This window comes from Sphaeramia orbicularis, chromosome 7, assembly GCF_902148855.1.
Source record: "Sphaeramia orbicularis chromosome 7, fSphaOr1.1, whole genome shotgun sequence".
In the NCBI taxonomy this organism is placed as follows: domain Eukaryota; kingdom Metazoa; phylum Chordata; class Actinopteri; order Kurtiformes; family Apogonidae; genus Sphaeramia; species Sphaeramia orbicularis.
This window is the reverse complement of record NC_043963.1, coordinates 26,072,929-26,100,882: the sequence shown is the minus strand read 5'-3', so window position 1 is coordinate 26,100,882 and position 27,954 is coordinate 26,072,929. Positions and strand designations below refer to the sequence as shown.

Genomic DNA, 27,954 nt, shown 5'->3' with positions numbered 1-27,954 from the left:
ACCCAGGGCCTTTTCACAGTAACCTGGGTCTGATGCCCCATGTCCTCTACCTTATGTCACTCCCCCTCTCTCCTTTTTATTCACATCTTTCTTGTCTTTACACCATCTCTGTAAAAAAAATAAAATAATAAAAAAAAGCCATAAAAATATATTTAAAAAGAAAATGGTCCACATCCAGATTCTGCAATTTTTTTTTTAAAGAATTCATCTATATTGATAAAGCATTGCCATTTTCTAAAAAAAATAAAGGCAATTATTGCTCTTCAAAGAAAAATCAAACACATGCTGTATAACAATGACATGATCAATTTCTCACTGATCTGAAAGCAGCCATATTTGATAAGTTTCCCCGAGCTTAGTTTGGAACATAGCAGTTTCTTCCGATTTGGTATTTAGACTCATTGTAGGTTCCTTTTTCATGTAAGACGTTATATAATATATACACTGTTCCCCATAAAGTTGGAATAATTAGATTTTCAGACACAGTCATCTTTGCATCCTACGCATACATATCAGTAATAATAATAATGGATTTGATTTCTACAGCACTTTTCAAGGCACCCAAAGCGCTTCACACATTCTCACTCTGGTGGTGATAAACTATGATAGAAGTATGGTTGCCAATTCACACTATACAGCATCTCCACCCATCAAACATTCATACACCAGTGTGAGTGACACTGGAGCAAGGTGGGTGAAGTGTCTTGAAAAGGACAGAGCAGGATTTGAATCACCTACCCTTCAGTTATCGGATGAGCTGCTCTACCTCCTGAGCCATGGCCACCACACAGTAGTCACCTTTGACCAGGTTATCTATCAAGAATAAATCACATTGTCACATTCATTTTCATGGGAAGAGAGACAAATATTTCATTCCAACTTTATGGACAACAGTGTATAAGGTTCACACTATGTCTGTTCACATTGCCAACAGTGCCACTTACCACACTACTAGTAAATGCAAAACAGCTGAATCCTAATCCTGGGACAAAATTCTAAAAGTCAAGGAACTATTACTACTAAAATTAGTCAGTATGGTTCATATGAGCTAAGGGCTGAGGGTCTGTAATCTGATCAAACAATCAGCTCAGTATCAATGCAATGGATTTCACTTTTTGTGTACTCCCATCATGCAATAGTTTTTTTCTTATATTATTATACTGTATGTCTAGTATGTATAACATATTTATATTATTTCTATGTATTTAAACTATTCTTGATTGAGTTAATTTTGTTCAATGTTTACCATTTTGAGTCCCTGAATTTACTGCGCTTATATTTTATTTATTTATTTATTTATTTATTTATTTATTTATTTATTTATTTATTTATTTATTCCTGTTTGAGGTTTTTTGTTTGTTTGTTTTGGTTTTATTTTTGTTGCGGTAACTATCATTCATGTTTTTTGCTGCTGTAACACTATATATTTACCTGGTGTGAGACTAATAAAGGATTATTTTATCATGCTTTGACCTGGTTTAAGTATAGCATTAATAGACAGATACAATAATTACAAACTGTTTTGGGTTTTTTGCTTAAATGTACCTTCAGTTTTCAGTGGCAAATATGTGTTTTTTTTCTTAAACGTTCAACTGAGCGGACGTGTAAATAGACTTGCTTGCATCTGTCTTTGCTGATGTCTAAATTGATTATGTGTGCATCGTCCAGGAAGTCTCCCTCTCTCTCTCTCTCCCTCTCTCTCTCCCTCCATCCTCTCCCTCTCTCTCTCTCTCTCCTCTAGCCTGTTTCAGAGTCACTTTGTCCAGCCTCTCCCACTCGTCACTGCTGCAGTGTCTCAGTGCTTCAGTCTCTGACCTTCTACTGGGACCATGCAAGCGTTTGTTCCCAGGTAAGTTTCACTGGGCCTGAGTCATACTTATCTATTCCTGGATTCTTATTTTAATGACTTTCTTCAGTTTTGGCAAAGTAACGTCATTGTCATTATCATTTGGAGCAACTACAGAGCCCTTTGAACTGATGTAATGGGACTTCAGAGGTTGTTCATTTAGGGAATGAATATTAGCGTCCACTTTTTTATATACAAGTAATAACAGACTACAGGCTATTATTCTAAGCAACTATATTTGCTTTTTAATTATTAATCTGGGTTTATTATGTGGCTTAACAGAAGCATTTTAGCAGTTAACTGTTAATACATAGTGTAGGCGGATAGCATTAACTTATGATGGTATTTGCAACAGTTTAATGTTATGTATCTGTTTAGATCTGCAGAAAAAAAGGGTTCTTGTATACATAATATCTGTACTAGTTCATAGAATGGAACAATGCGCAGTCATGGAGCTCATATTCTATGCTTGCAGATTACACTGTAGTGTCCTGCTGACCAGCCCGTTGACTCTCAGTCAGGATTCACTGTAGTTCCTCAACACAGAGATCAATAACAGTAAAAGCCAAGCAGAGGAGAGGAGAGGAGGGGCAGGCAGCTCTGGGTAAAACATGAGCCTCCCTACTGATGCTTGTTCAGCTTTTTCTGTGTCTGAGCCTACCAGTGGAAATTAAGCATCTTCAATCCAAAAGCATTTAGCCTACAGCAGAAAGCACTTTGGTTTTATAATTTCACATTGTTGATGATGTTAGGTTACCCCGCCCCCCGAAGGGGAGGTAAGGGGTATTGTTTTTGGTTCGGTTTGTTTGTTTCTTTGTTTGTTAACACCCTAACAGCAAAACTATTGGTTGAATTCATACCAAATTTGGTTTATAGATTGCCAGTGGCCCAGAATAGATATGACTACATTTTGGGAACAGTAGGTCAAAGTTCACATTTTTTATGAATTTCTCTTTTTTTTTTCTCCCCCATTTACTTACAAAGGGTGAAATTTCAAACATCTGTAGCAGCAAAACTATTGGTTGAATTCATACCAAATTTGGTTTATAGATTGCCAGTGACCCAGAATAGATATGACTACATTTTGGGAACAGTAGGTCAAAGTTCAAATTTTGTATGAATTTCTAATCCCCCCCCCCCCCCCCCCCCCCCCCATTTACTTACAATGGGCGAAGTTTCAAAAGTCTGTAGCAGCAACACTATTGGTTGAATTCATACCAAATTGGGTTTATAGGTTGCCAGTGACCCAGAATAGATGTCATATTTTGGGAAAAGTTGGTCAAAGTTAGAATTTTTTAATTAATTTTTTTAAATCACCCCCCCACCCCCCATTTACTTGTAATGGGCAAAATTTCAAATATCTATAAAAACATTAATTTTCAAGGTTCAGTGTTCAAGGTTACTTTATTTATACCTGTGGGTAGATTTGTTTTGCAGACAGAGTGATTGCAACACACATTGAACCTGCTAGGCAGGTACTTGATCAAGTGTTTTGTTTCAATTTTGTTTCAGTTTACTTCACACTTGGCACATATATAGAGGCAATTGATAAGATGACATCAGCACGTGCATAGACATAATGACATCAAGTAAAGTGATGCCAAAATAAGCTACAATACATGCCAGGGGTGGGGTTTGTTTTGGTTTTGTTCTTAAGTATTGTTTGGTAAATGGTAAAATTTTAGTTGTAGTGGCAGTTAGATTTATGTAAGGGCCGAGCCAGTGTAGTCATTTACCTCTTTCCTGTAAAAGCGCAAAGTTAATTTGCTGTTGGCTATGGTTTCATATTCACCCTTAAAGACATAAAGATGTAACAGCCATCCCATTACCTCATGGCCAAAACATGAACATTAGAATACATACAGTCAGGTCAGGTCCCTAAGTATTTGGAGAATGACAAGGTGTTTAGTATTCTGAAGCAGGTGACTGACAAAAAGGTTCATGTCCAGATGTGGCCTGTTTCATGGTTATTCTATGACAAATGAAGCAAATAAAATGTCTGATGTTGATTCTAATTCAATGTGAGGTCCAAAGTGGTGTCAGAGCAAATGAAAGAGGCCGTCATTCAAAAGAAAAAACAAAATAAATCTGTCAGAGAAATAGCAAAATATTTAGGAGTGGCAAAATCTATCATTTGGTGCATTTTTAAAAAGACATAATCCACTGGTGAAAAATCTGCAAGACCACAGAAGACAACTGGAGTGGATGATTGCAGAATTCTTTTGTTGATGAAGAAAAACACTTGTACAACATCCAGCCAAGTCAAGAAAACATTTGAAGTGGTAGGTGTGGTCATTAAAAGTCTACAGTCTAGAGATATCTTCATGAATGTAAATACAGAGGGTTAATGATAAGGTGCAAACCACTGGTGACATTCAACAACGGCAAGGACAGATTAGAACTGACCACAAAACAGCAAAAAAAAGCCTGCAGAGTTATAGACTGATGAAAACAAGATTATAGAATAGAATAGAATAGAATAGAATAGAATAGAATAGAATAGAATAGAACAGATATTAGGGTTTTAAAAAAACTTCTGTCAAAGGTGAATTAGCAACTCAAGTAAAAGTGTAAAAGTACTGTTTTCAAAAGTGTAAAAGTAAATAAAAGGGGAAAAAAAATTCCATTAGGACAAAAGTTGAGGCGGTGCCACAGGGGCCACCTCCCCAAAAAACATTTTTCTAAAGGCCATAATGACTATAATGTTATATTAAAATGTAAATGTTGAAATATTTGGGATGCACTAGTCTACCTGTTTCAGGCACATATACGCCCATTGAAAATGAACACATTTTAATCCAATGCAGATGTATTAAAGAACCATATATATGTCCTACTGAGCATTAACATGTGTTTCATGGAGCAGAAGATATGATGACTAGTTGAATATAAGTTTTGGAATGGTGCAAAAAGTCAGGTACGATGGATCATGTACAAACCAATAGGGTGTTGGAATGGTATGTGTTTGTACTTTTCATCCAACCACAATCAAATTCACTCTATTCAGATGGTGCCATTTATCTGGATAGTTTTTTTTTTTTTTTTTTAATTTAAATGATGGCAACTATGAAAACAAGCTGAAATGAAATAGGAGTAATGAGGCTATTTCTAAAAAGTAAGTGTAGAAAGTATAGATAATTGCATGAAAATGAAAGTCAGCTGAAAAATAATTACTCCTGTAAAGAATAGACAACCAAAATTTCTACTTTAATCAGTAAAGTATTTGTACTTTGTTACTTGACACCTCTGGTCATGTGTCCAACATGGTGGACAGTGTTATGACATGGGCATGTACTTCTACCAGTGGAAATGGATCACTTGTATTTGTTGATGATCTGACCACTGACAGAAGTAACAGGATGAATTCTGAAATATACAGGACTGTCATCTCTGCACAGACTCAGACAAATGCTGAACAATAGGACACTAGTTCACATTGCAGATGGATAATGACCCAGAACCTACAACCCAAGAACTTTTTAAGGTAAAGAAATGGGATATTTGTCAGTGGTTGAGTCAGTCTCTTGATCTCAACCCAATAGAGCAGCTTTTCTGTTATTGAAGACTAAACTGAGGGCATAAAAACCCACAGACAAGCAGAAACTGAAGGGAGCTGTTGGAAAAACCTGGTAAAGCATCGACAGCAGGGGTGTCAAACTCATTTTAGTTCAGGGGCCACATACAGCCTAATATTTTATAAAGTGGGCCGGACCAGTAAAATATTATAAATAATAGGATAACAATTTATAAATAATGTCAACTCCAAAGTTTTTTCTATGTTTTTGTGTGGGGAAAAAAAGTCACATTCCATAATGAAAATGTTTGCATCTGCAAACAGTATTTGAATATAATATGATCAAATATGAACAACCTGCAAATTGTTAAAAAAAAAAAAAAAGTGCAATTTTAACAATATTACACCTTAGTTTATACAGGGGTTGGACAAAATAATGGAAACACCTTCACCTCAAGATGATAATGCCCCAATCCATACAGCTAGAATTGTTAAAGAATGGCATGAGGAACATTCTAATGAAGCTGAGCATCTCGTATGGCCGGCACAGTCCCCAGACCTCAACATTATTGAGCATTAATGGTCAGTTTTAGAGATTCAAGTAAGACGTCGATTTCCACCGCCATCGTCTCTAAAAGAGTTGGAGGGTATTCTAACTGAAGAATGGCTTAAAATTCCTTTGGAAACAATTCACAAGTTGTATGAATCAATACCTCGGAGAATTGAGGCTGTAATTGCCGCAAAAGGCGGACCTACACCATATTAAATTATATTTTGTTGATTTTTTAAGGTGTTTCCATTATTTTGTCCAACCCCTGTACATGCGCATTACAACTTACAGATCACAGTGGATCTAGTAACAGGCAGGACATTGGTAAAATTAGAGTACTGTTAAGACATTTCATGTTGTTCCCATTTTTTGTAAAAGGCTCGTCTGTAAATTTAAACATTTTTGTGCAATTTTAACTTTTTAAAAACTGAAACAGAGAAAAATTTGCAGTTTTCATTATTTATCGGTTATTATGATAGTATTTTACTGGTCTGACCCATTTTAGATTGAACTGACCTAAAATTATTTTAATATCCTTGATTTTTAATATCTTCAGTGTAATTTCAGTATAACTTTTACATTTCACAAATTCATTCCAGGGGCCAGATTGGACCCTTTGGTGGGCTGGATTTGGCCCCCGGGCCATATGTTTGCCACATATGATCTATAGGAAGGAAAATTTATGGTAATTCCTAAATGTCCAATGCAGTGTTTTTTGTTAAAATCCTTGAATAAAAGCTGAAAATCCACACTTTCATTACACTGGCTATGTAAAGAAGCAAAATTTGACTAAAAATCCAAATACTAATAAACCTGACTGTAGTAAATGCTTTCTCTTCATTCACCACATTCTAAATGTTGCTGTCTTTCTTCCACTTGCCTTAGCACCCCCTTTTTTGTCTTTGAAATATTGATGTTTAACCTATTTTTCTGGGCCCAGGCTGTATCTCACCCCAGTCCGTGATGAAGAGGCAGAGTCTCAGAGGAAAGCGAAATCTCGTCACGCCAGACAGACCCGCAGGTCAACACAGGTAACAGACAGACAACACAGAAGGTGAACTTTTAATGGATTGTGTTTGATACCTAACAGATATAAAGCTATACGAGTCTCCTGCAGGGTGTGACGCTAACAGAGTTAAAAGAGGCTCAGAAGACCAGCAGCTTGTCTCCTCCAGACAGACAGCCAGAGGATGGAGACTCTCTGGATGACAGGTCTTGTCTCAGGAAAGGTGTGACAGATGACAGGAGAGTCAAAATAAGCCTGACAGAATCTGTGGAACCAACGATGAATAGCTCCAAATTTTGCATAATCGACAAGGTGAGGATGTGTGTCATGTCACTCAAAAATCAGCAGAATTTGTTTTTTTTTTCCTCAGCACAACTCAGTTGCTTATTTTTTTCTCTAAATATTCTCATTCCATGCAGCAGGGGAACACTGAACCCAGGTTAGAAACAGTTTTTGAGTGTCCAAGCTTTTCACATTCATCTACTATTGGATCGTGTGTTCTTCCATACTCTTCCAATATCAACAATGACTCCTTCATAGGTCAGGACAGTATGTTTTATGTGTCATATCCATGGCATTATCCATTTTCAGCTTTAGCTAACAGAGCCATATAGTGCAAATAAATACTTTCATTCCAGCTGGTGAGCGATGGTGGAAGGATGAAAATCAGAACCCTATTGAAGACCCGGCACACCTGACCTGTGTAACAAAACAGCAACTGAGACGACACTATTGTGATGATGAAGAGTCAGATCACAGTGGTGCAGAGGTATGTTCAGTTTATGATCACGCCAACTCATTAGATATGTTATTTATAGTTAATACCACAAGATGGAGCCAAAGGATTTTTTTCTTGCTGAGAACGAACATCATTCAAACTGCCAAACATTAACACATCCATATTTTTAATTTATGATAAAATTATACGGCTCATATGTATGACATTAGATATTAACACAGAAAGGATTTTTCTGTACTTTGTGATTTGTGTTTTATTTATGAAAGTACTTTCCCTTCATCTGCTAATGCTCAGAGAAGAGGCAGACGCCACACAATTATATTGGTCTCTATGATTCAATATTCATTACTGTCATTGTTTCATATTCACATCCTGTTCCTTCCTCACCCAAAAGCAAAGTTTACTTCAAAGGCAGCTTAGCTCTGATCTCTGATGCAATACTTAAAGATGCACTGCAATCGTTTTCCATAGATGTGAAGCATGTGTTCAGAGATTTCTTTTAACTCAGAGAGCTGGTTAATATCATAGAAAGACAGTCCAGGAGGACTAACCCCCCACCCCCACCCCTCTCCCATCTAAGTCGCTTTGCTTCTTCACATCACATGGCTGAGGTGTCTCAGCATTCCATACCATATTGGGCAAAACTGAGACGCTGCTTAGTCTTATCCTTGGATTCAGAGGGATTGCCTTTCTTCTCTCTTTCACCCTCATAAGTGATACTGTGCCCCCTCCACCTGTGTGCAGCTTGTGAAAACGCTGACCCTGAACCTCATCACAAATCCTTAGTACCATAGTATGGTCCATGAGGGTACAACATTGCAGTTCTTGCAAAACTGCCAAGGTAATACCTCTAAAAATCCCACAATATGCACGCATAGATGCCACAATGAATAATAAGATGAGAGAATAAAATGAGCCTCATATGGAAAACAAGTGTTGTCTTTGACAGGACTGAGTTGGCATAAACATTAATAATGCTCCTCATGTGATACAGATGCTGCAAGCAGCATGAATGGAAAGTGATTTGTCTTTGAGCTGACTCCAGCTCAGCTGTTCTCTATGGTGGAATCTGAAACAGAAATCTGCTGGTAACATGAGAGTCTCTTAGCATTAGTGAGAGGACTATATCTGTCTGTAATAATCATACTGAGCACCAAGGTTTCATCAGAAGCATGACAGGCAGCCCATCACTAGAGCTCACCCTGGTCATGAGTCCCTGATGATCTGACCAGATTTTCCACATTACTTTTCCACCTCAGAGAAACAGGTGCAGAGCCATAAGCTTAGAGGTTCTGCTACATTTTAAATCACTGAATGACAGTAGAATTGATGAATGAAGACATGGAGACAAGTTTTATTGTTACTAATTCGGCTGCTGCTTTGGGACTGCATTAAGACATTAGATTAAGTTAGTGGACTGTCATTCTCCCTTCGCCACTTTAACTCAAATGCTAAAACAACTATGGAAAAAAAATATCTGTAGCTGATTAATTTTGTAATGTAATCCATGAGCGTATTGTCCCATAATGCAAAGCTGTCAGACTAAGGCTGAGTATCAGGCTTGGGATCCAGCTGTGTTTCAGTTTTTGTAAAAGTCTCCATTGTCAGTGCAATTTATGACTCACATTGTCTGGCCTTTTAGGCTAATCCTTGACTCTACAAATATACTGTAGCTATATAAAGAAAAACTGCAATCGGTGTTAAAAATGCAAAGGGGGAAAAGTCTACAGAGTCCATCAATGATCATGTGACATGGTTAAATCAAACCTTTTATACTTCAATATACAGGTGAAGAGGAAAAAGAGTATCTCTGTATGATCACTAACTGAAATATTTAATATTTAGAGAATTTACAGAGGCATGTCGTGCATGTAGGGACATATAATACTGAACTTAAATATCACATTCTTATAAAGTCTCTGTTTAATAACATGGGTGGTAAAATGGTGCAGGATTAACGGTCCATCATATTAGATTTAGGTAGATGTTTGGAAATGGAATATAGTATCCAAAAAATGTGCTGTCATTAGAGGATAATCATGTAAAAATAAGAACTATTGTCTTTTTATTACATTTCAGTGAGTCTTTTATATAGAGGAAGACTCCCATGATGCATACTCCCACCTTTTTAAATTAATTTGTTGTATCAATTAATTATATTTATTCTATTTATTTTATCTTGGAGGGGAAGGTACAATGTATAGATTAGGTGTAACACATAGTTGGGATTATGCTGACTTCAAAATTTTATTACTGAGTGTGTTTTGTTATTGTATGTGTCTGAATGTGAATGCATTAACGTGTAGCACGGTTGTCCAAAATAAATTTCTCGTATATGACAATAAAGTTTATCCTGATCGCCATGTTGCTGCAGTCGCTCACAACAGACTTCAAATTCCTGTTCCTCATTTTTCCATCTTATGTCTAACTTCACCACTGGATGTCAATAAATATAACACATTTTAATCTTATGGGGTTAAAATTAAGACTCAAGATTTGGTTATCAGTTTCACAAAGGTGGTTTACTTTTTACTGCATCTAATCTTCTCTTTAGCAGAATAAATTTAAGTAAGAGAATCAAAAACATGAATGCGTTTCCTAATGGAAATGCCTCAGTAGAACGTCAGTGGACGGATATAAAAATAAAAAAAAATCAAATACCGTGGAGAATATCAGAGTTTATCTTGGGGAGACAAAAGTTATATCATCTGAGCCCTTTGGCTTTGGTTATAGTGATAAAATAAATCTTAAAAACAACACTAATTAAAGCTCTACAGCCTTGAGCTTGTTCATCTTATAATATCTGTCAGCTTACTGGTCTGAATCCTGTTTTTGAGTTTATTACTTGCTTCGAGACAGTAGAGCAGTGGTATTGAGTTAAAACAATACAGCTTTAAATGTTAAACACAATTATATTACATGTCAACAGCAGTAATTTAATGTGTGTGTATAGTTAATTAGAGTCAGATTCACTCTTGCCTTAATGACGTGTTGTTGTGTTTTCACACAGTGGACGGTATATTTCCTGCTTTCCACTCTGACTTTGGCTGCAGCAGCTGTGTTGCTTTTAGTCTTTGTTATATTTTTAAATTCCTCACATTTGTTTAAGATTAGAGTTTGTCCTTCTAGTGAGAAATATGGGGCTCTACTATGGGGCTCCAGACCTGTGCATGTGTGTGATTGGTCATCTGGTGTTAACACCGCCCCTTTTATGTGAATGTGTTCATTACTAAATTCAGAAAACCTGGGTTGACAAAGGAAGTTCATAATCACTGGCGTCACATTACTTAGCGTGATTGTGATTGTTAGGCTTTGTCGAGCAGAGTAATGGAAAGATATCCTGGGTATGTAGAACTTGGTTTGTGATACAGGCCCCAGACCTTCCTTTAAGGTTTATTTTTTAATATTCTCTCTGTCTTTCAATATTGCTCCTTCTGCTGTGCTGTTTTATTTATATCTGCCTTTTCATAACTCATTTCTATGTTCCCAGAGCACAGATGAGAGAGTTTAGGAAGAACGAGGTACTGCAAACCTCACTATAAAAGGAAGACAGCTCTGAGTCAGATTATGTAAACTATGGGAAGAAGTACGGGTGGGCAGAGCAGTTTAAGATAAGGTGACTTTGAGCAGAGAGGGAACAAAAGACTTGGACAGTTTACAGATGTTTCATTTCATAATTGTAGGTGTATTTCAGTTGTTGCGTGAAAACCACATCACCCTTAATCCATAAAGACCCAAACATCCATCACAGACCAAAAGCATCCACTGATCTAAAATGTAAAATACCTGCTGACCCACTAATTTTATCAAAGCATGTAAATAATTGGTGTAAAATGCAGTTTGTCATCTTCTCATGGTTATCAGATATGACCCATTTGGACATTCAGAGGCTCCATAGTGAATATAGAAACACCATCTTCTACAACATTGATTCACCAGTGAAACTCATGGAGTTGGATCAGTGACAGTGGATGGACACACTTGTTTTGTGTTATTGATATATTTTACTGAAATAAGTCACTTTTTCTGTAGTTTTCTCTATTTTTGATATAATAACCCTCAACTTTGAGTTCTTATGAACATCTACATGATCAGTGAATTAAATACAGGAAACTATCTTATTTATACTGATAAAATACTAAATACAGAGGATACCATTATAAATAAATGGTGATAAATTACTTAATTACGTTTCAGTTCCATGCAGCTAAACTCTTTAACAGTCTTCCTGATGATGTGAGACAGGCCTCTACTCTGACAATGTTTAAGTCCAGGCTGAAAACAGCTCTGTTCAGCTGTGCATATAACAACTGAAAGTGTTCTATCTGCACTCTTCTCTTTTACTTTATTTTAATTGATTATTATTTACATTTTATTGATTATGTTTTAATATTAATTGTGTGTTTTTAACCTGTCTCTTTTCCATTTTTGTAAAGCACTGTGAATTGCCCTGTGTATGAATTGTGCTATACAAATAAATCTGCCTTACCTTGCCTTAAAGGTTAAATATGAAGAAAATTTCATTTGGGGACTGGCATAAAAGTAGTGCTGGGTCTTTATGGGTTAAATGGGAAGTCAGTGAATAGTTTTTGAGGGGGAATCATGCAGCACAAGTACTTTGTGTTTACACCGTGTAACACTCAGAGCACAGCATATCCTCTCCATCACACCGTGGGGTGTACGGAGTTACTTGACAGCTCTCGGTTGTTGATGGCTCCTCAGTTAATACTGTACAGCTGACCTTCCAGGACATGAGCTGCTGCAACCCCCTGGCTCTGGGCTCCACCTCCCCTTATCCCCCGTCCACATCAGTGGACAATTTTAGCCCTCGGTGCAGAGTCCGTCCATAGCAGAGCCCCTGGCAAGCTGCCACAGAAAGCTGCCAAAGCTGAAGAGAGCAGGGGAGAAGCAGAGGGTGGGGGTAGAGGCACTGGGAGGGTGACCAAGCAGGGAAAGAAGAAGGAAAGAGAGAGAAGGAGGGAGGGAGAGAGATGGAGCGAGTGTTTATAACTTTGGGAAACATAGGAAGAAGCAGCACAGGGAACAAACTTTTCCTTCTTGGCTGCTTTCTTTTGGACTTTTGGAGAGCGCAGTGTTGACAGAGTGAAGACAAGCGATGATCATTTGTTTGTTTTTCTGGTTAAGGAGTTATTTCTCATTTTGAGTCATCTTTAGGGATCATTTTGTTTGGCTGATCTTTTCATTTTGCTCTGATTATTTGCTTTACCATCTGAGCTTTTGAAGAAGACGAGATCCGAAATCTGAAATCCTTCCAGACTTGGTTGCGGTCCTCTCCAGCTCATGGGAGTGTAAAGCTGGACTGAAACACGCATACACACACACACATATATATATACACAAACACAACCACCTGTTGTTGCTGAGGATTCCCCAGGAGCGCAGTCATGGGCATCTGCGTCACTCTTGCTTGAGAGAATCTGTGCAACTGAGCAGCTGTTATTTGGTGGCCTCTGTGAATGTTACAGTAGAAGTTGATCTGCCTGTCCAGGGTAGAAAGAGGAGATGTCATCTTACTACCCACGCTCCAAGGATCTGACTCGCACCAGGAAGTCAGTGACAGATTCTCCACCGTCCTCTCCGTCACTCACAGACAAAAACTACAGAGTAAGACCACAAACTTTTTTTTTTAATGATTTAATCAGGTAGAAGAGAGTCATTTACTCATCTGTACAGTTTCCAAATATAATGCATCAATTTCCACATCTTTATTTTCAATTTTTAACGTAAGATGCTGTTTTGTTAGTGTTTTTCCCATTTGTATTGTTTCTAAAGTAACTGTACTGAAAAATGTGTAGCTGTGAGTTTTACAGAATTTTATGCTGAATTAATTTAGCACAAAAATGAAAAAAACATCTGTTTTCTTTTTTAATTTTTTAAGGATTCATATCTTATTTAAGTCATATTTAAGCACTTCCACTCAAATTAATATACAAAACAACTAGTTCTGATGATGTGTTTACCTCTGAAGTAATATTTGCTCTGAAGCTTTGAGACTCTGACCAAACTTTCTGGAAAAGACTTTTGGACTGAAACATTCCTTCTGCAATTTCCTGTTATTTCTTTCTGTCTAAGTGGCTTATTCTCCTGGGCGTTGTTTGCTCCGTTGTGTTTATGTCAGTGCATCAGACTGAGCTGTGTGACAGCCTGTTTAAAGAGGCAGAAACAAGTGAAAACCATATAGGCAGCATGATTCTGTCTACTTCACAAGACACGGTTGTGGGTACGATCCCATGCAGGACTACAGATGCTCTCTTTATAGCCCAGTTGCCAGTAACTGTGGATGCTGTCATACTTTGCTATCTTCTCAAGAATTGTCAGTCTTTCTGCGCTGTATCCATGGTGAAACTCTGGCATTAATTTTCCATGATGTCAGCCCGATGTGAATTGGCAAGTGCTTTCATGGGAGAGAAGACGCAAGAAGGGGGTGGAATCAGGTTGGAGTATTTTTAGCACTTGTCAAAATGTTTTGACGTGAGCTAGGTCCTCTTTGGTAAAAATATAATGTGTGCTACAGCTGTTAGCATCAGGAAAAACATTATAAACAGCAACACATTTGAGTCTGGATGAGACCTTTCTTAAGACAGATGTGAGGCAGTGTGAGTGTGTGCTCATGAGGATGAATAACCAGGAAAATGTGAGCAGTGGCCAGAAGGGCTGAGATAAAAGAGTTAATATAAGAGGAGGAGGAGTGTCTGAAGTGAGGAAAGGTGAGTGAATGTGGAAGAAACGTCCTTTATGGTTGTGTCTGTCACTTCCAGCAGTTGGGATGAAGACCTAGAGGGAGTGTGTGTGTGTGTGCATATGAGTTTGCTCAGATTTTCCTATTGTAGAATCCAGTCAGCTCTGAAGGTGTAAAAAAAAAAAAAAAAAAAAAAAAAAAAAAGGTGAGAGGAAGGATAAGGATTCTCTTATGCATTCACTGTTTTGTAGCTGCTGTTAACAGTATTGCTCCCCACTGTAACTGTGAGCTCATACATGTGTACCCCCGGCCCCCGCTCGGTGTGTACGCTGTTAGTCCTGGCAAGTCATTAAACCAGAGGTACTTGTGTTTACAGAGCATGCACCCACTGCAAGGATGTTTCCATCAGTTTGACACCCTGTTGTTTTTCTCCCCTGGTTGATTCTCTCCCCCACATCTGCTCAGTCTCAAATAGTTTACTGAGCTCCATGTGCCACTTCTGACTCTTTCTATTTTTCCTAACAAGGGAATCAAATTGGTGCAGCTGCCATCTGAAGTAGAATTTAAGCCATGATTCAGTGGTTGGCATTGATTCAAAGTTCTATGAAGCAGAAATAGTATACATGTAATAATAAGCTTGTATACTGTAGGGATTCCTTCATTTTTAAATATTATTCACATTCCGTCCCCACTGGGCTCATACCAGCTTTTATTGGAATTAAGTTTTAAAGAAAGTAATTTCACCAATTTGCTAATCCTTTGCTGTGAAATAGGTTTGCATGCAGGGACTAATAATCTTGAAAGACTGTGGCAAAGGGCTGTTTTACGGTTCACATCCCCACAAGCACACTAAATGAAAATGTATTCATAAAAAAACAGGTCCCATCATCCCACTTGATTAATGAGTGGATGCCACATCTGATCGCAGGATCTCCACCTTATTGCATGAACAGACTGAAATAAGTAAGAGCTCCATCCTTGGCCCTTTTTCATCTGAGGTCACGGGGGTCTGTTTTTTCCTGGATTGCTCTGCTTAAGCACATGACCACATAAGGACAGGCAGCACTAGCTCAGTTGTGTAAACAGTTGCTGAGGAATAGCTCCTTTGACGCTGCGTGAAATATCTCCCATCTTTACAAAATGTGTGTGCAGGAATAACTGTGCACGCCATTCCTTTGGGCATAAATTTTCCTCCAAAGCACATGCTTTAATCGCTGTCTACATCTGCTTGTTAATAGCTCAGACAACCACACAAGAAGTTTAGAACAAAGTATTTCTAAACAGAAGCATTTACAGTCCACTTTCTTTTACAAGACTACAAGCCAGATCTCTCAGTTTAGAAGTTTTCTTGTCTGCACTGCAAAAATCAAAATCTTTTGATTTTTTTTTTTTTTTTTTTTTTTTCTCTTGTGCAGTACAACAAGCCCTTAGTCATGTGTCATCATCTGTTATACTACAATCTAACTGCGATATGTGGATTCTTACACAAAGCACATGTGTACGTGCACCTGTACACTGCATTGCAGGACACACACCGCAAAAATCAAAATCTTACCAAGTGTATTCTTCTCATTTCTTTTCAAAATGTCTCATCACACTTAAAATAAGACATAATCACCTTAAGAGTAACTAGTAAGTGAGATATAAGAACTTATTTTTAGACAATAGATCTTGAAAATCTTTTTTCAAGGAATCTTACCAAGATAATTTTCATGTGTTCCATTGGCAGATTTTTTTTGCTTGAATTAAAGGTAGGGTAGGAGATCTTGGAAAAACAGTTCGAACAAGCTACATTTTGGAAATACACAATTCAAAAGTCCAAACCCTTTTCTTCAGATATCCCCCCAAAGCCACACCTCCAGAGTACTGGCACGCACAATGCTTGTTCCTGAGGGTTCACGAGCGCTGCACAGTAACAATTCAGCTCAGGCTTTGGCTTCGGCTCTTGGATCCATGCATACCTTATTCAGTCTCCTCCAACACCCCTGCTCTTACAGAACAGCCCCAGTTCATACCTATCTGGCTAACGTTGCATTCCCTGGCGATTTATGTTAGTGACAAAACAGTTTGCCGGTGAACTTTCCATGCTAATATAGCTAATATAGCCAAGCTCTAGCTCTGGCTTTGTTTCCAGAACAAGTGCTCCAAGCCTCTGAGAATGCACGAAGAGGGGTACGCGCAGAGGGGGGAGGGGCAAATGGCAGTTGAGTTTGATAGACATATCACTGTTCAATCATTTCGATGGGCCGGTTAAAATGATTGGATGGTGTTTTTTCAGTCCTGTCCGTTCCACAGGTGATGAAATTTTTTTTATTTTTGTGTTAAAGCATTTAATTAATTGGCTGTAATCTGGGCATGAAGGAGATTTTAAGAAATATAGTAAAAAATGCTCAAGGAAAACATCTCCTACCCCACCTTTGAGCAAAAAAAATCTTGAATTAAGCAACAAAATCTGCCAATAGAAGTGAAAATTATCTTAAAATAAGATTTTCAAGATCTATGGTCTAAAAATAAGTTCTTAAATCTCACTTACAAGTTACGCTTTAGGTGATTATGTCTTATTTTAAGTGTGATGAGATATTTTGACTAGAAATAAGAAAAATACACTTGGTAAGATTTTTATTTTTGCAGTGTGTGCCAACAATATGGTAAAGTCTGAGCTGGTATTATGTCAGCTTCTTCTCTTTTTCAGTCACTGACTCATCGTAAACATATCCATGACATTATCCTCTCTTGTGCCACATTTATCAGCTGATAACACTGACTTATCTACTGTATTTGTTTGGGAGAGAAGCAACTCTTTGTGGAAGTCTGTACGGAGAGACATTTTTCACCAGTCATATCCTGTGTTCACTGTTGGTTATCACAGCATTAAAAACCCACATCAGTAAAGACAAAAATATCTATGCAGCTCCTCTGATTGTGGCCTAATATCCAGACTCCTTGGTGAAATGGAAACAAAACAGTATCCGTTGCGATCACAACAGGCCATTTGGCAGCCATGTAGACTGGACGAGTCATAGCAAAACAAACCTGCCAGGACAGTCTGCTATCAGTCGCTTCTCGGAGGTCAGGCGACAACCCATCACACAGGGGATATTTAGCTTCTGATGTCATGATGTCGTCTTTATAGGGCAGGCATTTACGTGGCAGACGCCTAAGCTAAAAGATTAAACAGCTCACGGGGGAAGTATGACCTGTGTGAACCCTGTCAGTACAGTGTTGGGGTGAATTATATCTCACTTCTGCATGCTCTTCTTCCCTCTGGGACTCCTCTGAGCACACTGTGATAATTCACTGTGAGGCTTAGTTTTGTTCCCTGTTCTCTCAAAATGGAAAATATCTCACTGCTAAGCCTCTGTTAGTTCTTATCAAGCAAATAAATCTGGAACTAACAATGACAGATCATGTTTTTTTCACACTGCCTTTCCTTTACCTGTGGTGCTGAGTGAACATCCTAACGTGTTTTTCTTTTCTTTCTTATTTTTTTCAGCATGATAGACTGTCAAGGTAAGGATTTAGCTTTTTTTTTTTTTTTCCTCCTAAAGCATTTACTGAAAAAAAATCAAAAATAAGTGGCCTAAATAAAGTGGCATTGTTCAGTGAATATGAAACGTGTTGCCCTCAGATATGACTCAAGTGGAGAAACTGCAACTGACAAACCACTGGGTCGAACCAGCTCGTATACAAGGAGGGAGACGAGGCTGGCGGCTCTGAACAGACAAGAGCCAGACACCTCCACCAAAGACTATAAGAAGGTACAAACAAACATAGCTATGTATGGTTATTACAGTAAACTAAAAGGTTTAAATGTTTTTAGTAGAGATTTTACCTAAATACACACACCACAAAGAGATTATGACGCTACTATCACAGACAGTACACACAATGAACGGAAATGAGGAGTGAGGAGGTTAAATAGGCTGAAAATGTACACTTTATTTATTCATATTTCTTATCCTATATTGCCTCTTTTATTCTCTTTTATTTAAATGTATGGCATTTAACAAGGTGAGAGAGAAACAGTATTTCAACTCTCTGTATGTCCTGTACATTTAGTGCACAGGTGTCAAACATGCGGCCCGGGGGCCAAATCTGGCCCACCAAAGGGTCCAGTCCAGCCCTTGGGATGAATTTGTGAAATGCAAAAATTACACTAAGATAGTAACGAATATTAATTATATCCTTTTAGTTCAGGTTCCACATTCAGACAAATTCAATCTCAAGTGGGCAGGATTCAGTAAAATACTATCATAATAACATATAAATAATGACAACTCCAAATGTTTCTCTTTGTAAATGTAAATATTTTCATGTATTTACACTAAAACACAATATAATTTCACAAAAAATGTAAATTACCTGAACAAATATGAACAACCTGAAATGTCTTAAGAGAAATAAGTAAAATTTTAACAAGATTCTGCCTGTTACTAAATATTTTAAGTTATGATGTACATGTGTAAATGTTAAACTGAGGCATAATATTGTTAAAATTACACTTATTTTTTCAGTTTGTTCATGTTATTCACATCTTTTGAAAGGATAGTTTGTAGATGGAAACCTTTTCATAATGTAAATTTACTTTTTTCGCTCTAAAACAGATAAAAGTTTGGAGTTGACATTATTTATATATTATTATGTTATTATTTTACTGGTTCGGCCCACTTCAGATCAAATTTAGCTGAATGTGGCCCCTGAACTAAAATGAGTTTGACATCCCTGATTTAGTGACTTGACAATAAAGAATCTTTGAATCTTATATTTTCTTCAGACTTCAGATCACGTTACTGCCATTTGGCAAATTACATCAAAAGATGCACTGCAGAATGAAATGACGATGCAGGGTCAACACTAAAAACACATGTAGTTAAAAAAAAAAAACACCTGAGATAAAATAAGTTATAAAATACTGATGAGGTAGTGTAATAAAATAAATAAATAATTTGCAGGTGTTTTCGTTGGACCCACATAATGTTTCACAATCTAATTTTCACTAAACCAAAAGTATGTTTTTGTGGCTATCTGTTGGCTAGTTTTCAAGGTCATGAAAACTAAAAAAAATACAAGGAACAAGGCCTAACGGATTAAAACTGTATGGAATTGTAGCTTTAAGGTGTACAAGGGTAAATAAGTTTTGTAAATTTTATTTGATGTTTTTTTTTCATTCTTCCTTCCTCACCTTCTAAAACTCAAGGCTTTCCTTCTATTTCTTTTCATAAAAATCGAAACTAAATAAATACAATTATGTTAATGCAACTTATACAATTGGAAAGTAAACATAAAAATGGCCTACTAAACTTACTAAAACTGAACTGAAAATAAAAAAACGAATCTGAAGATCTTGAAGATGAGCATCTACTAATGTAAATGTTTAATATCAGCTGATCCACTAATCCTATCAATACATGTAAATAATTGGTGTAAAATGCAGTTTATCTTTTCATGGTCATCAGATATGACCCATCTGGACGTTTAGTGGCTCCGCAGTGAACATGGAAACACCGTCATCTTCTACAACATTGATTCACCAGTAAAACCCATGGAGTTTGATAAATATCAGTGGATGGAAACACTGGGTTTATGTTCAGTTAATGATAGATTTTACTGAAAAAGTCACTTTTTCTTCAGTTTTCTCTCTTTGTTGTAATAATCCTCAAATGTAATCTCAGCATGATGATTAAACTGCATGATTAGTAAATTAAATATAGGAAAATACCTGATTTTCACTGAAATATGCAAAATAGAGAGGATAATATGATAAATGGTGATAAAGCACTTAAGAAAGGTTAAATAAAGAGAAAAAATAATAATTTGGGAACTGACTCAAAAGTGGGTCTTTATGGGTTAAATAAAAAATTCCAATCTACTTTTAACCAATGCAATAGGCTCCCTGTTGCTCCTTTGTAGTTGTTTTGCATGGTCTTACCCTACAATATTTGCTGATCATTGCAAGGTAAAAAATTGATCCAAGATGGGATCTGTTGATATTAATTTTCTATGTTTTCAGATGTACGAGGAGGCTTTACATGAGAATGAAAAGCTTAAGACAAGGTTAAAGGACAGCAAACAAGAGCTAGCCAAGTTACGCTCCCAGCTGGAGAAAGTCACTCAGGTAAAACAGCAAATTAAATTCTCTTCTCATGGCATCATCTTCACAGCTTTGACATCTGAAAAACAGGAAATTAGTGGGATGAAGGTCAAGGATGAGTACTCACTGAAATCATGTTTATTAATATATTACATTCTTAAGATGTTTTCTCCCAGTAGTTTACAATAACAGCACTATTCTGTGTTTTAGAGACAGGACAGGATATCAGAGAGATCTACAGTACTTGAATCGGAAAAGAGGGTACGTATCTTGGCAGAATTTTGGTATTTTATTTGCTGTTTTGCTCCACTAAGACAGAGGAATGCCTATTTTTGTCTTGGTGATTTTTAATTTTCCTGAGTGTTTTAGATGTGTTTTAATGTTTGGGTTTCTGCAGGACTATATTTTCTTATGTCTTTACAGGAAAAACAAGCTCTTGAAAAAAGAGTCTCAGACATGGAGGAAGAATTAAAGGTCAGTCCATGTGAAAATAAATGGTGCATCCTCAGTTTAAATGCCATCTACTTTGTCTCATACATGTGCTTCATTTATCTCTGTGACTTTTTTTTTTTTAATCTTAACACTATAATAATACAAACAGCCCTTGAAGATACACACACCTCCAGCCAAGCCCCTCTCACCCATGCTAAATTGAGCACGCCTAAAGCATTTTCACGGAGCAGAAGCACATACTGTATAACACACTACAGAGTTGTGGTGAGCCAGGTGGGCCTCGAGTCAAGGAGAGGGAAGGTTAATGCTTCAGGCTCATTACCCACAGTGTTCGGCTGGGCCACTTTCTGCCAGGCTAAGGAGGAGCCTGTGCCTCTGCTCCCCTGCTCCACTTATCCCACTGTTGGGGTGAACATTGTGACCTAGTTCCAGCTGAATACCAAGCCCGGACCAAGAGCAAAAGACCTGCTTTAGTGAGACATTCCCGCACTGCACCGTGTGTATTCTGCTTCACAAAGAAGCCAAGGGACAGATTTCAGGCCTGAGCAGATGCACTGCAAAAATCTAAATCTTACCAAGTGTATTTTTCTCATTTCTTGTCAAAATATCTCATCACACTTAAAATAAGACATAATCACCTAAAGAGTAACTTTTCAGTGAGATATAAGAACTTATTTTTCGACAATAGATCTTGAAAATCTTAATTAAAAAAATCTTACCAAGATAATTTTCACTCAGCAGATTTTTTTGCCTTAATTCAAGCCAAAAAATTGAATTGAATTAAACAAAAGAAATTTGCCAATGGAACATTTAATTGAGCATGTAATTAATTGTTTGTAATTAGGGTGTGAAAGGGATTTTAAGCAATATAGTTAAAAATGCTCCAGGAAAACATCTCCTACCCCACCTTTAAGCAAATAAAATCTTGAATTAAGCAAAAAAAAAAAAAAAAATCTGCCAATGGAACAAGTGAAAATGATCTTGGTAAGATTTCTTGAATTCTTAAGATTTTCAAAATCTATCGTCTACAAATAAGTTCTTATATCTCACTGAAAAGTTACTCTTTAGGTGATTATGTCTTATTTTAAGTGTGATGAGATATTTTGACTAGAAATGAGAAAAATACACTTGGTAAGATTTAGATTTTTGCAGTGTGTGCCCTGCAGTGGAGTCTGTATGTGCTTTGTGTAAGGATAGATGTATCACAGTAAGATTGCAGTATAACACATGACAAATGACTAAGGTCCTGTTCTACTGCACAAGAGGAAAAAAACAAACAAACCGACTGATGGCTCCAACTGCTCACAAACTAGGTCATTTTAGGACACGTACAGCAGTGACACACCGGCAACATATGTTTGACCTCCATGTTGTCGTGGTTCCCTCAGCAGGACCCCCCACTGCGGTTTCGCTGTGGGTACCAGCCCTGAGGTCAGGCTGCCTCAGGGGAGGGGGGATGGTGAGTGGTCACGATGATGAAGAGGAGTGTTTGGCACCTGCCTGTCACATCACACGTTCTGTTCTGTCACAGTCGAGGGCATGTTTACACGCGTGACACGGACGATCCAGATCACAATATCCACTCACATATACAAATAGTTCTTTTTTCTTTCTTTTTTTGCTGCAGAGACACTATATTTTTGCTTTTCAACAAGCAACTGATGGTAGCAATGTACAAATTGTGCACAAGGGGGAGCTATTCTGTCATTACCAGTCTGTGTCACCTTCTGCAAAAAAATAAATGCACCATGTTAAACCTTTATTTGAAGACATTGTTGAGCAAACATTACAAAAAACCATAGGCATTGAAATTTGTGCTGTGATTATAGATGTTATTGACTGTTAAAACTACAGAAGCTGTGATTTTCCTTTTCTCTGTACATCGTTGTATTAGGCTTATTTGTCTTCATCATCCATCACCAATAGTGTCTTGAACTAAATATCCTCCTGAGACTGAAAGTTTTAGCATTTTTACATTAAACAGTTGTCTTGATTGGAAACTGCATAATTCAACACTTTTTTCAAACATTTCAAACTTACACTTTTTAATAGTATTTGTATTTATTTACTTTTTAATGGAATGTCCTTCACAATGGACAGCATTTATTTATTTATTTATTTATTTATTTATGTAAAACTGTGAAACTTTTGTCCCCTACAGAGGACAAAAATGCATTGCTGGGGCTCAGGAGGATAAGAGTTGCTGGTCCTCAGACTTTGTCATTTTGTAACTGACTGGGCTGGGTTTCATATCTTTCTGACACCATTTTAACTTTATTTCTCTGAAAATTTACACCTGCACTAATATCAGGATACGTACATTTTTAATAGAAAAGCTAAATTATTCCTTACTTAGAAGACCGTGTAGAAATATCTGTAGGACAAAAAAAAGTGTAGCTAAATCAGCTTTAATATCACAGAGTTCATTAGAACAGAGCCTGATAAGGGACACTGGAAATTATGCATTCTCACCTCACACACTCTTCTCTGCTGTTGCCAAGGGCACCACTCCAGAAACCAAGAGGTTCCCTGTTTCATTGTTTTATCCAAAACCAAGACGGCTTTATATGCATGAATTGCTACACTGGCTAGCTGCAAATTGAGTTTTGGTCCTTATACCTCATACTTGGCCATATGCCCTTACAGAAACTCATGTTTGCGTAGGATGAAAAACTAAAAAGGGCTCTATTTACATATGTGAGGGTGTGTGTGTTCTGCGGTTTAACCCCAGTAATACCATCAAAACCACAGTCATCTCTGCTGAACCACACTGGGGCTGACCTCAAAAAGCCAGGCCAAGATGATTCATTTCAATTCCTTTTAAGTGCCCAGAATTTATTCAAAATCTGAAACACAAGAATTTTTGCCATTCAGAATTTTCATATTTAAATTTTTCTGTCTTTTTGAACACTTCAGATGTCTCTTCACATAAAAACGCTTCAACACCTCATTTCTCTTCACATATGACTCAGGTTGAGGGAGCACAAACCCAAGGCTATATTTGCTTTGCTTCCTGCAGCTCTATTCCTTCTCAGTATCTCCCTGTGATCTTTATTGTATAAATGTTGCTGAAAGGTCCCTTAGGTCTGTTGTTGTTCTTTGTTTTCTGAGTAGGTGTGTGGGTGCATGCCAGTATGAGTGGACCAGTACACAGCGTCTCTGGATGTGTTTTTCTCTTTGCATATGGCCTGCCTCCCTGCATGCTCTCTGTGTCCCCCCCCCCTCTCTGTATTTCTGTGCTCCTCTGTGCAGGCTTTCCCTGCTCTGGCTCAGGTCCAGACCTTGCGGAGGGTGAACGAGTGTCTCCTGGCTGAGAATAGAGCCATGCTGCGCGTCCTCACCCGCCTCTCTGAGACGGCCTCCATGCCGGAGACAGAGGACCTCTGATCCTCTGATGTCGTCCGTCTTCCTTTTGTCCCTTCCTCCTCCTCCTCCTCCTCTTCCTCCTCCTCTCGCCTTCCTCAGCCTCATAACTTCTACACTCCTCTGTCCTTCTGGTGCCTCGTCCTCTGCTGTGTTCCTCTCAGGCAGGTCCTGCACCCTCCTCCTGATACCCACTCCCCTTACACTGCGTCCCATCTTCCTCTGCACTCTTTTAACCTCCTTTCAGAGGGTATACCTGCTGACCCCTCACTCTTCCTCTTTTGAAGATATTTTCAGTTGCATTCATAATGCATGAGGGTTTACATAACATAATGTAATCATATCAGGAGATACTTTCATCCTCCTGTTTAAGATAAACCTCTTACAGCAAAGTCCCATTCAACATAAAAGCAAGAGTTTTTGATCTTGCAGCAGCAGTGAAATAAATGCAGGCCCAGTGTAATGTGCTGTGTAATCAATGAGAATTTGTTGCCAAGAAAATAGCTGTTCTAGTCAATGTTCCAAAGAAATGAAATTTAAGAGCCCATTGGCCATCAAAATGTCAGTTGCCACTAGGGGGGATTCAACTTTAAACACCCAAAGAAGGAATATATGTATATAATTATAATAGATATACATAAAAACCAAGAAGAATGACAGTGGAAAAGAGAGAAAATATAATATAACAGGCCTCTCACATAGTCTGCTACCAGTCATGGCCGTGATCGTGGCTTTGCTCATCCACCAGTTTGGGTAATGTGTCACCACCAGAGCAGAAGGTTATTGTTTGTCTCTAGCAGAGGGGAAATACTTTGACAAAGAGGGTGGATATTTTTAGTTGATGCTCCTCATGAGAGACATGACCCAGATTTGGGAAATTGACCCTCTCTGTTTCGCTCTCACTTTTCACACGCAGAACATACCGGAAAAGTCACGTTTTTCCTTGCATGATCAGTTATTATAAAGCATGTCTTTATTGCTCAGCCCAGACTCTGTCAAAAGGCGGCTTTTAGTCCACTTGTGAGTAATGATTAAGGATACTTTATTATAAAAGTGGATGTTCTTGGTGCTGCTTGAAATGACAAACCATGTAAAAATCCACAGTGTGATTTGTGATTAAATAAATACTAATAAATCTCTTTTTTTAAATTTTTTTTTCTGCTGTCCCAGGTCTTAACAGAGCTCAAGTCAGACAACCAGAGGCTAAAGGATGAGAACGGTGCTCTCATTCGTGTCATCAGCAAACTGTCCAAATGAAAAGATGTCTGAGTCACAACCTGAAGCTTCTGTTGTGTGTCTGTGGATGTTCCAAACCCAAAATGGCAGTATAATTATCCAAGATGTCACACTCTTCCCCGAGTTATACTGCGATGGGCCATTTTGGCGACAGCGCCGAAAAAACTTCCATGTCAAGATCCAAAGAGAAATGCTGAAGTTTTGGTCAAATTTCACCAAGGCTGCAATTGATTCTACATATTTTTTCCCCTTCTCTGGTGCATAATAGGGACCAGCTGTACAGACTTAAAGACAAGGCCTGGTTTAAATAAATCAAGAGGTTTGCATGAAGATATTGTAATTAATATTATACCAACACTTCACATTTACAGTAGATATCACAATTTTTGCAACACCATTCATAAGAAACAAGCCTTTGTCATTAAAATTTGAAATATTTACAGAGAAAAGTGGGACCCAGGAGTAAGAAAAAAAATCTGCAGTGGACATAGATGAATAGTTCCTGGTTATGTAAACTGTAAAACAAGTAGAAAGCTAACAATGAGATCACAAGATGAACTATATGATGATGAGGCTGATGTATTTGCTCATCTGTAGATCCAGTCCCTTATGCAAACCTGTCAAAATCCTAACTGTTTTTTTAATTTAACACCTCAAAATGATATATTTTCTAGTTTGTTGTTTTGGTTTCTTCACTGTTTCTCAAAGGGATTGTATTTTAGCCCTTTAAAGGCAGTGAATCAGATATGGTGTCTGTCTTATTCTCATGCTCATATCTTTGGTTCAGTCGGCATGTTTCATCTTTCTCCTTATAAGTCCTTCACAGTTTTTTTTCATGGTATAGCTTCAGTTATATGTTAAAATCGATATTAGAGGTGAGAGTGAGTTAAAGATGTGCTATGATGTTTTTTTTTCATAATAGAGATATATTTATTTATTTATGCATTTCTTAGTTTGAATCTTTATAATCGTTGACAACTTTTATTCTAAAAGGAATACACTCTTAACTTTGGCTGACCTGCTTTACGTCAAGTGATGAAAACACAAATACAAAAATAATCCATTTAAGCAGATTCTTTGCAATTCACTGCTGACATTTTCACCTTCAATGTGATATTAAAGAAGCACAATCTAAAGCTCCATTCCACTCATATCCATGTTTTATTCTGATACTGGTGGAAAAAAAATGCAAAATGGTAACAGCCTTGTAAAACAAACCCCGTTATGGTAGATGTCAGCAGTGGTCATTTTAGACGCTACATTTTCTGGTGTTATTTTATATATACAGTGTGTTTACTACTTGGAGGGTATATATGTATTTTTAATGTCTTTAGGTGCTATAGTGAAAGAAATACTGTATGAGAGGTTCTTCACCATATCGCTGTTTCTTACTGAACAAACCAAAGGTGCCATTATCTTGCTTTTCTCCTCTCTAGTGAATGATTTCGGTATCTGTCTTCTCTTTACTTGACGTATATGTTAACCAAAGGTTGCAGTGTTTGTTTCTCTTTAACCCATAAAGATCCAGAGCTACTTCTCTATTTAACCCTTAAGTGATTTATCCCCATTTATTGTAATATTATCCTCTTTATTTTGCATTTTTTCCACTGTAAATCATGTATTTTCCTATATTTAATTTACAGGCCATGTAGATGTTCATTAAAACTCAGAGTAAATTCAAAGGTTATTTTATCAAAACAGAGAAAACTGAAGAAAAGTGACTAGCAAATCTATCGTTAACTGAATAAAAACCAGTGTGTCTATTCAGTGTTATTTGTAAAACTCCTGATGAATCAATGTTGTAGAGGATGACTGTGTTTCACTGTTCACTATGGAGCCTCTGAACGAATATCTGATGAACATGAAAAGATGACAAACTATTTTAAACCAATTATTTACATGGATTGATAGGATTAGTGGATCAGCAGTTATTAAACATTTCATATCAGTAGATGCTTTTGGTCTACAGTGGTTTTTTGGATCTTTATGGGTTAAAAAGCATAGTGACTTCAGAGTCCATTTAGCTCAGCATGTTGTAATACCAGTGTTATCTTTGGTCACATCCTTTAAACCAGTTTACCCAAATAAAACAAAACGCAGTATGTGCCTGTTTAAGACGTGTGTCTACCAGTGTTGTAGATACATTGAACTATGCAGTATATTATGTGTTGAATGTTTGTCTAATATGCACATACTGGTTTCCTCACTTTGCTTAATAAACTGTAAAGGGATGAAGATGTTTCTGTGAGTGACAATATCAATCAGCCAACACAGTGGATGCTTATGCACCATCTCATACACTGCAATTCATACAATTACTGTAACTTTGCTGTTCTTGATAAACCTGATCTGCATTAACATATTTGAGTGTAAATCAATTGCTAGTTGTTATTAGACTGCAATTAACAGTTTTCTTGAACAAAAGTTTTTGTTTTTTTTTTTCATATTAACTCCAT

At 37.4% G+C, this 27,954-nt stretch overlaps 2 protein-coding genes across 6 annotated transcripts; both read left to right on the top strand.

The window, feature by feature from the left end:
- The first annotated feature begins 6 nt into the window (after nt 1–6).
- Nucleotides 7–27,733, top strand: LOC115422544 (protein phosphatase 1 regulatory subunit 12B-like). Of its 5 annotated transcripts, XM_030138912.1 has the most exons (10): nt 7–18; nt 3,538–3,542; nt 10,348–10,353; nt 12,742–13,280; nt 17,849–17,865; nt 17,984–18,113; nt 20,366–20,470; nt 20,657–20,707; nt 20,870–20,920; nt 25,433–27,733. In XM_030138912.1, exons 4-10 carry the CDS (start codon nt 13,179–13,181, stop codon nt 25,517–25,519), a joined length of 543 nt encoding a protein of 180 aa, XP_029994772.1. In that variant the 5' UTR covers nt 7–18; nt 3,538–3,542; nt 10,348–10,353; nt 12,742–13,178; the 3' UTR covers nt 25,520–27,733. The 5 variants fall into 5 exon arrangements, with proteins under 5 accessions (XP_029994772.1, XP_029994771.1, XP_029994774.1 ...); XM_030138911.1 differs by lacking the exons at nt 7–18; nt 3,538–3,542; nt 10,348–10,353 and adding an exon at nt 377–388 and having other exon boundaries at nt 12,681–13,280; XM_030138914.1 differs by lacking the exons at nt 7–18; nt 3,538–3,542; nt 10,348–10,353 and adding an exon at nt 22,291–22,358 and having other exon boundaries at nt 12,615–13,280.
- On the top strand, nt 1,775–8,441 carry LOC115422450 (protein phosphatase 1 regulatory subunit 12A-like). Its single transcript, XM_030138806.1, has 6 exons — nt 1,775–1,849; nt 6,851–6,941; nt 7,028–7,228; nt 7,336–7,456; nt 7,555–7,685; nt 8,400–8,441. The coding sequence occupies exons 1-6, from the start codon at nt 1,830–1,832 to the stop codon at nt 8,439–8,441; spliced, it is 606 nt and encodes a 201-aa protein (XP_029994666.1). The 5' UTR covers nt 1,775–1,829.
- Nucleotides 27,734–27,954: the final 221 nt, after the last annotated feature.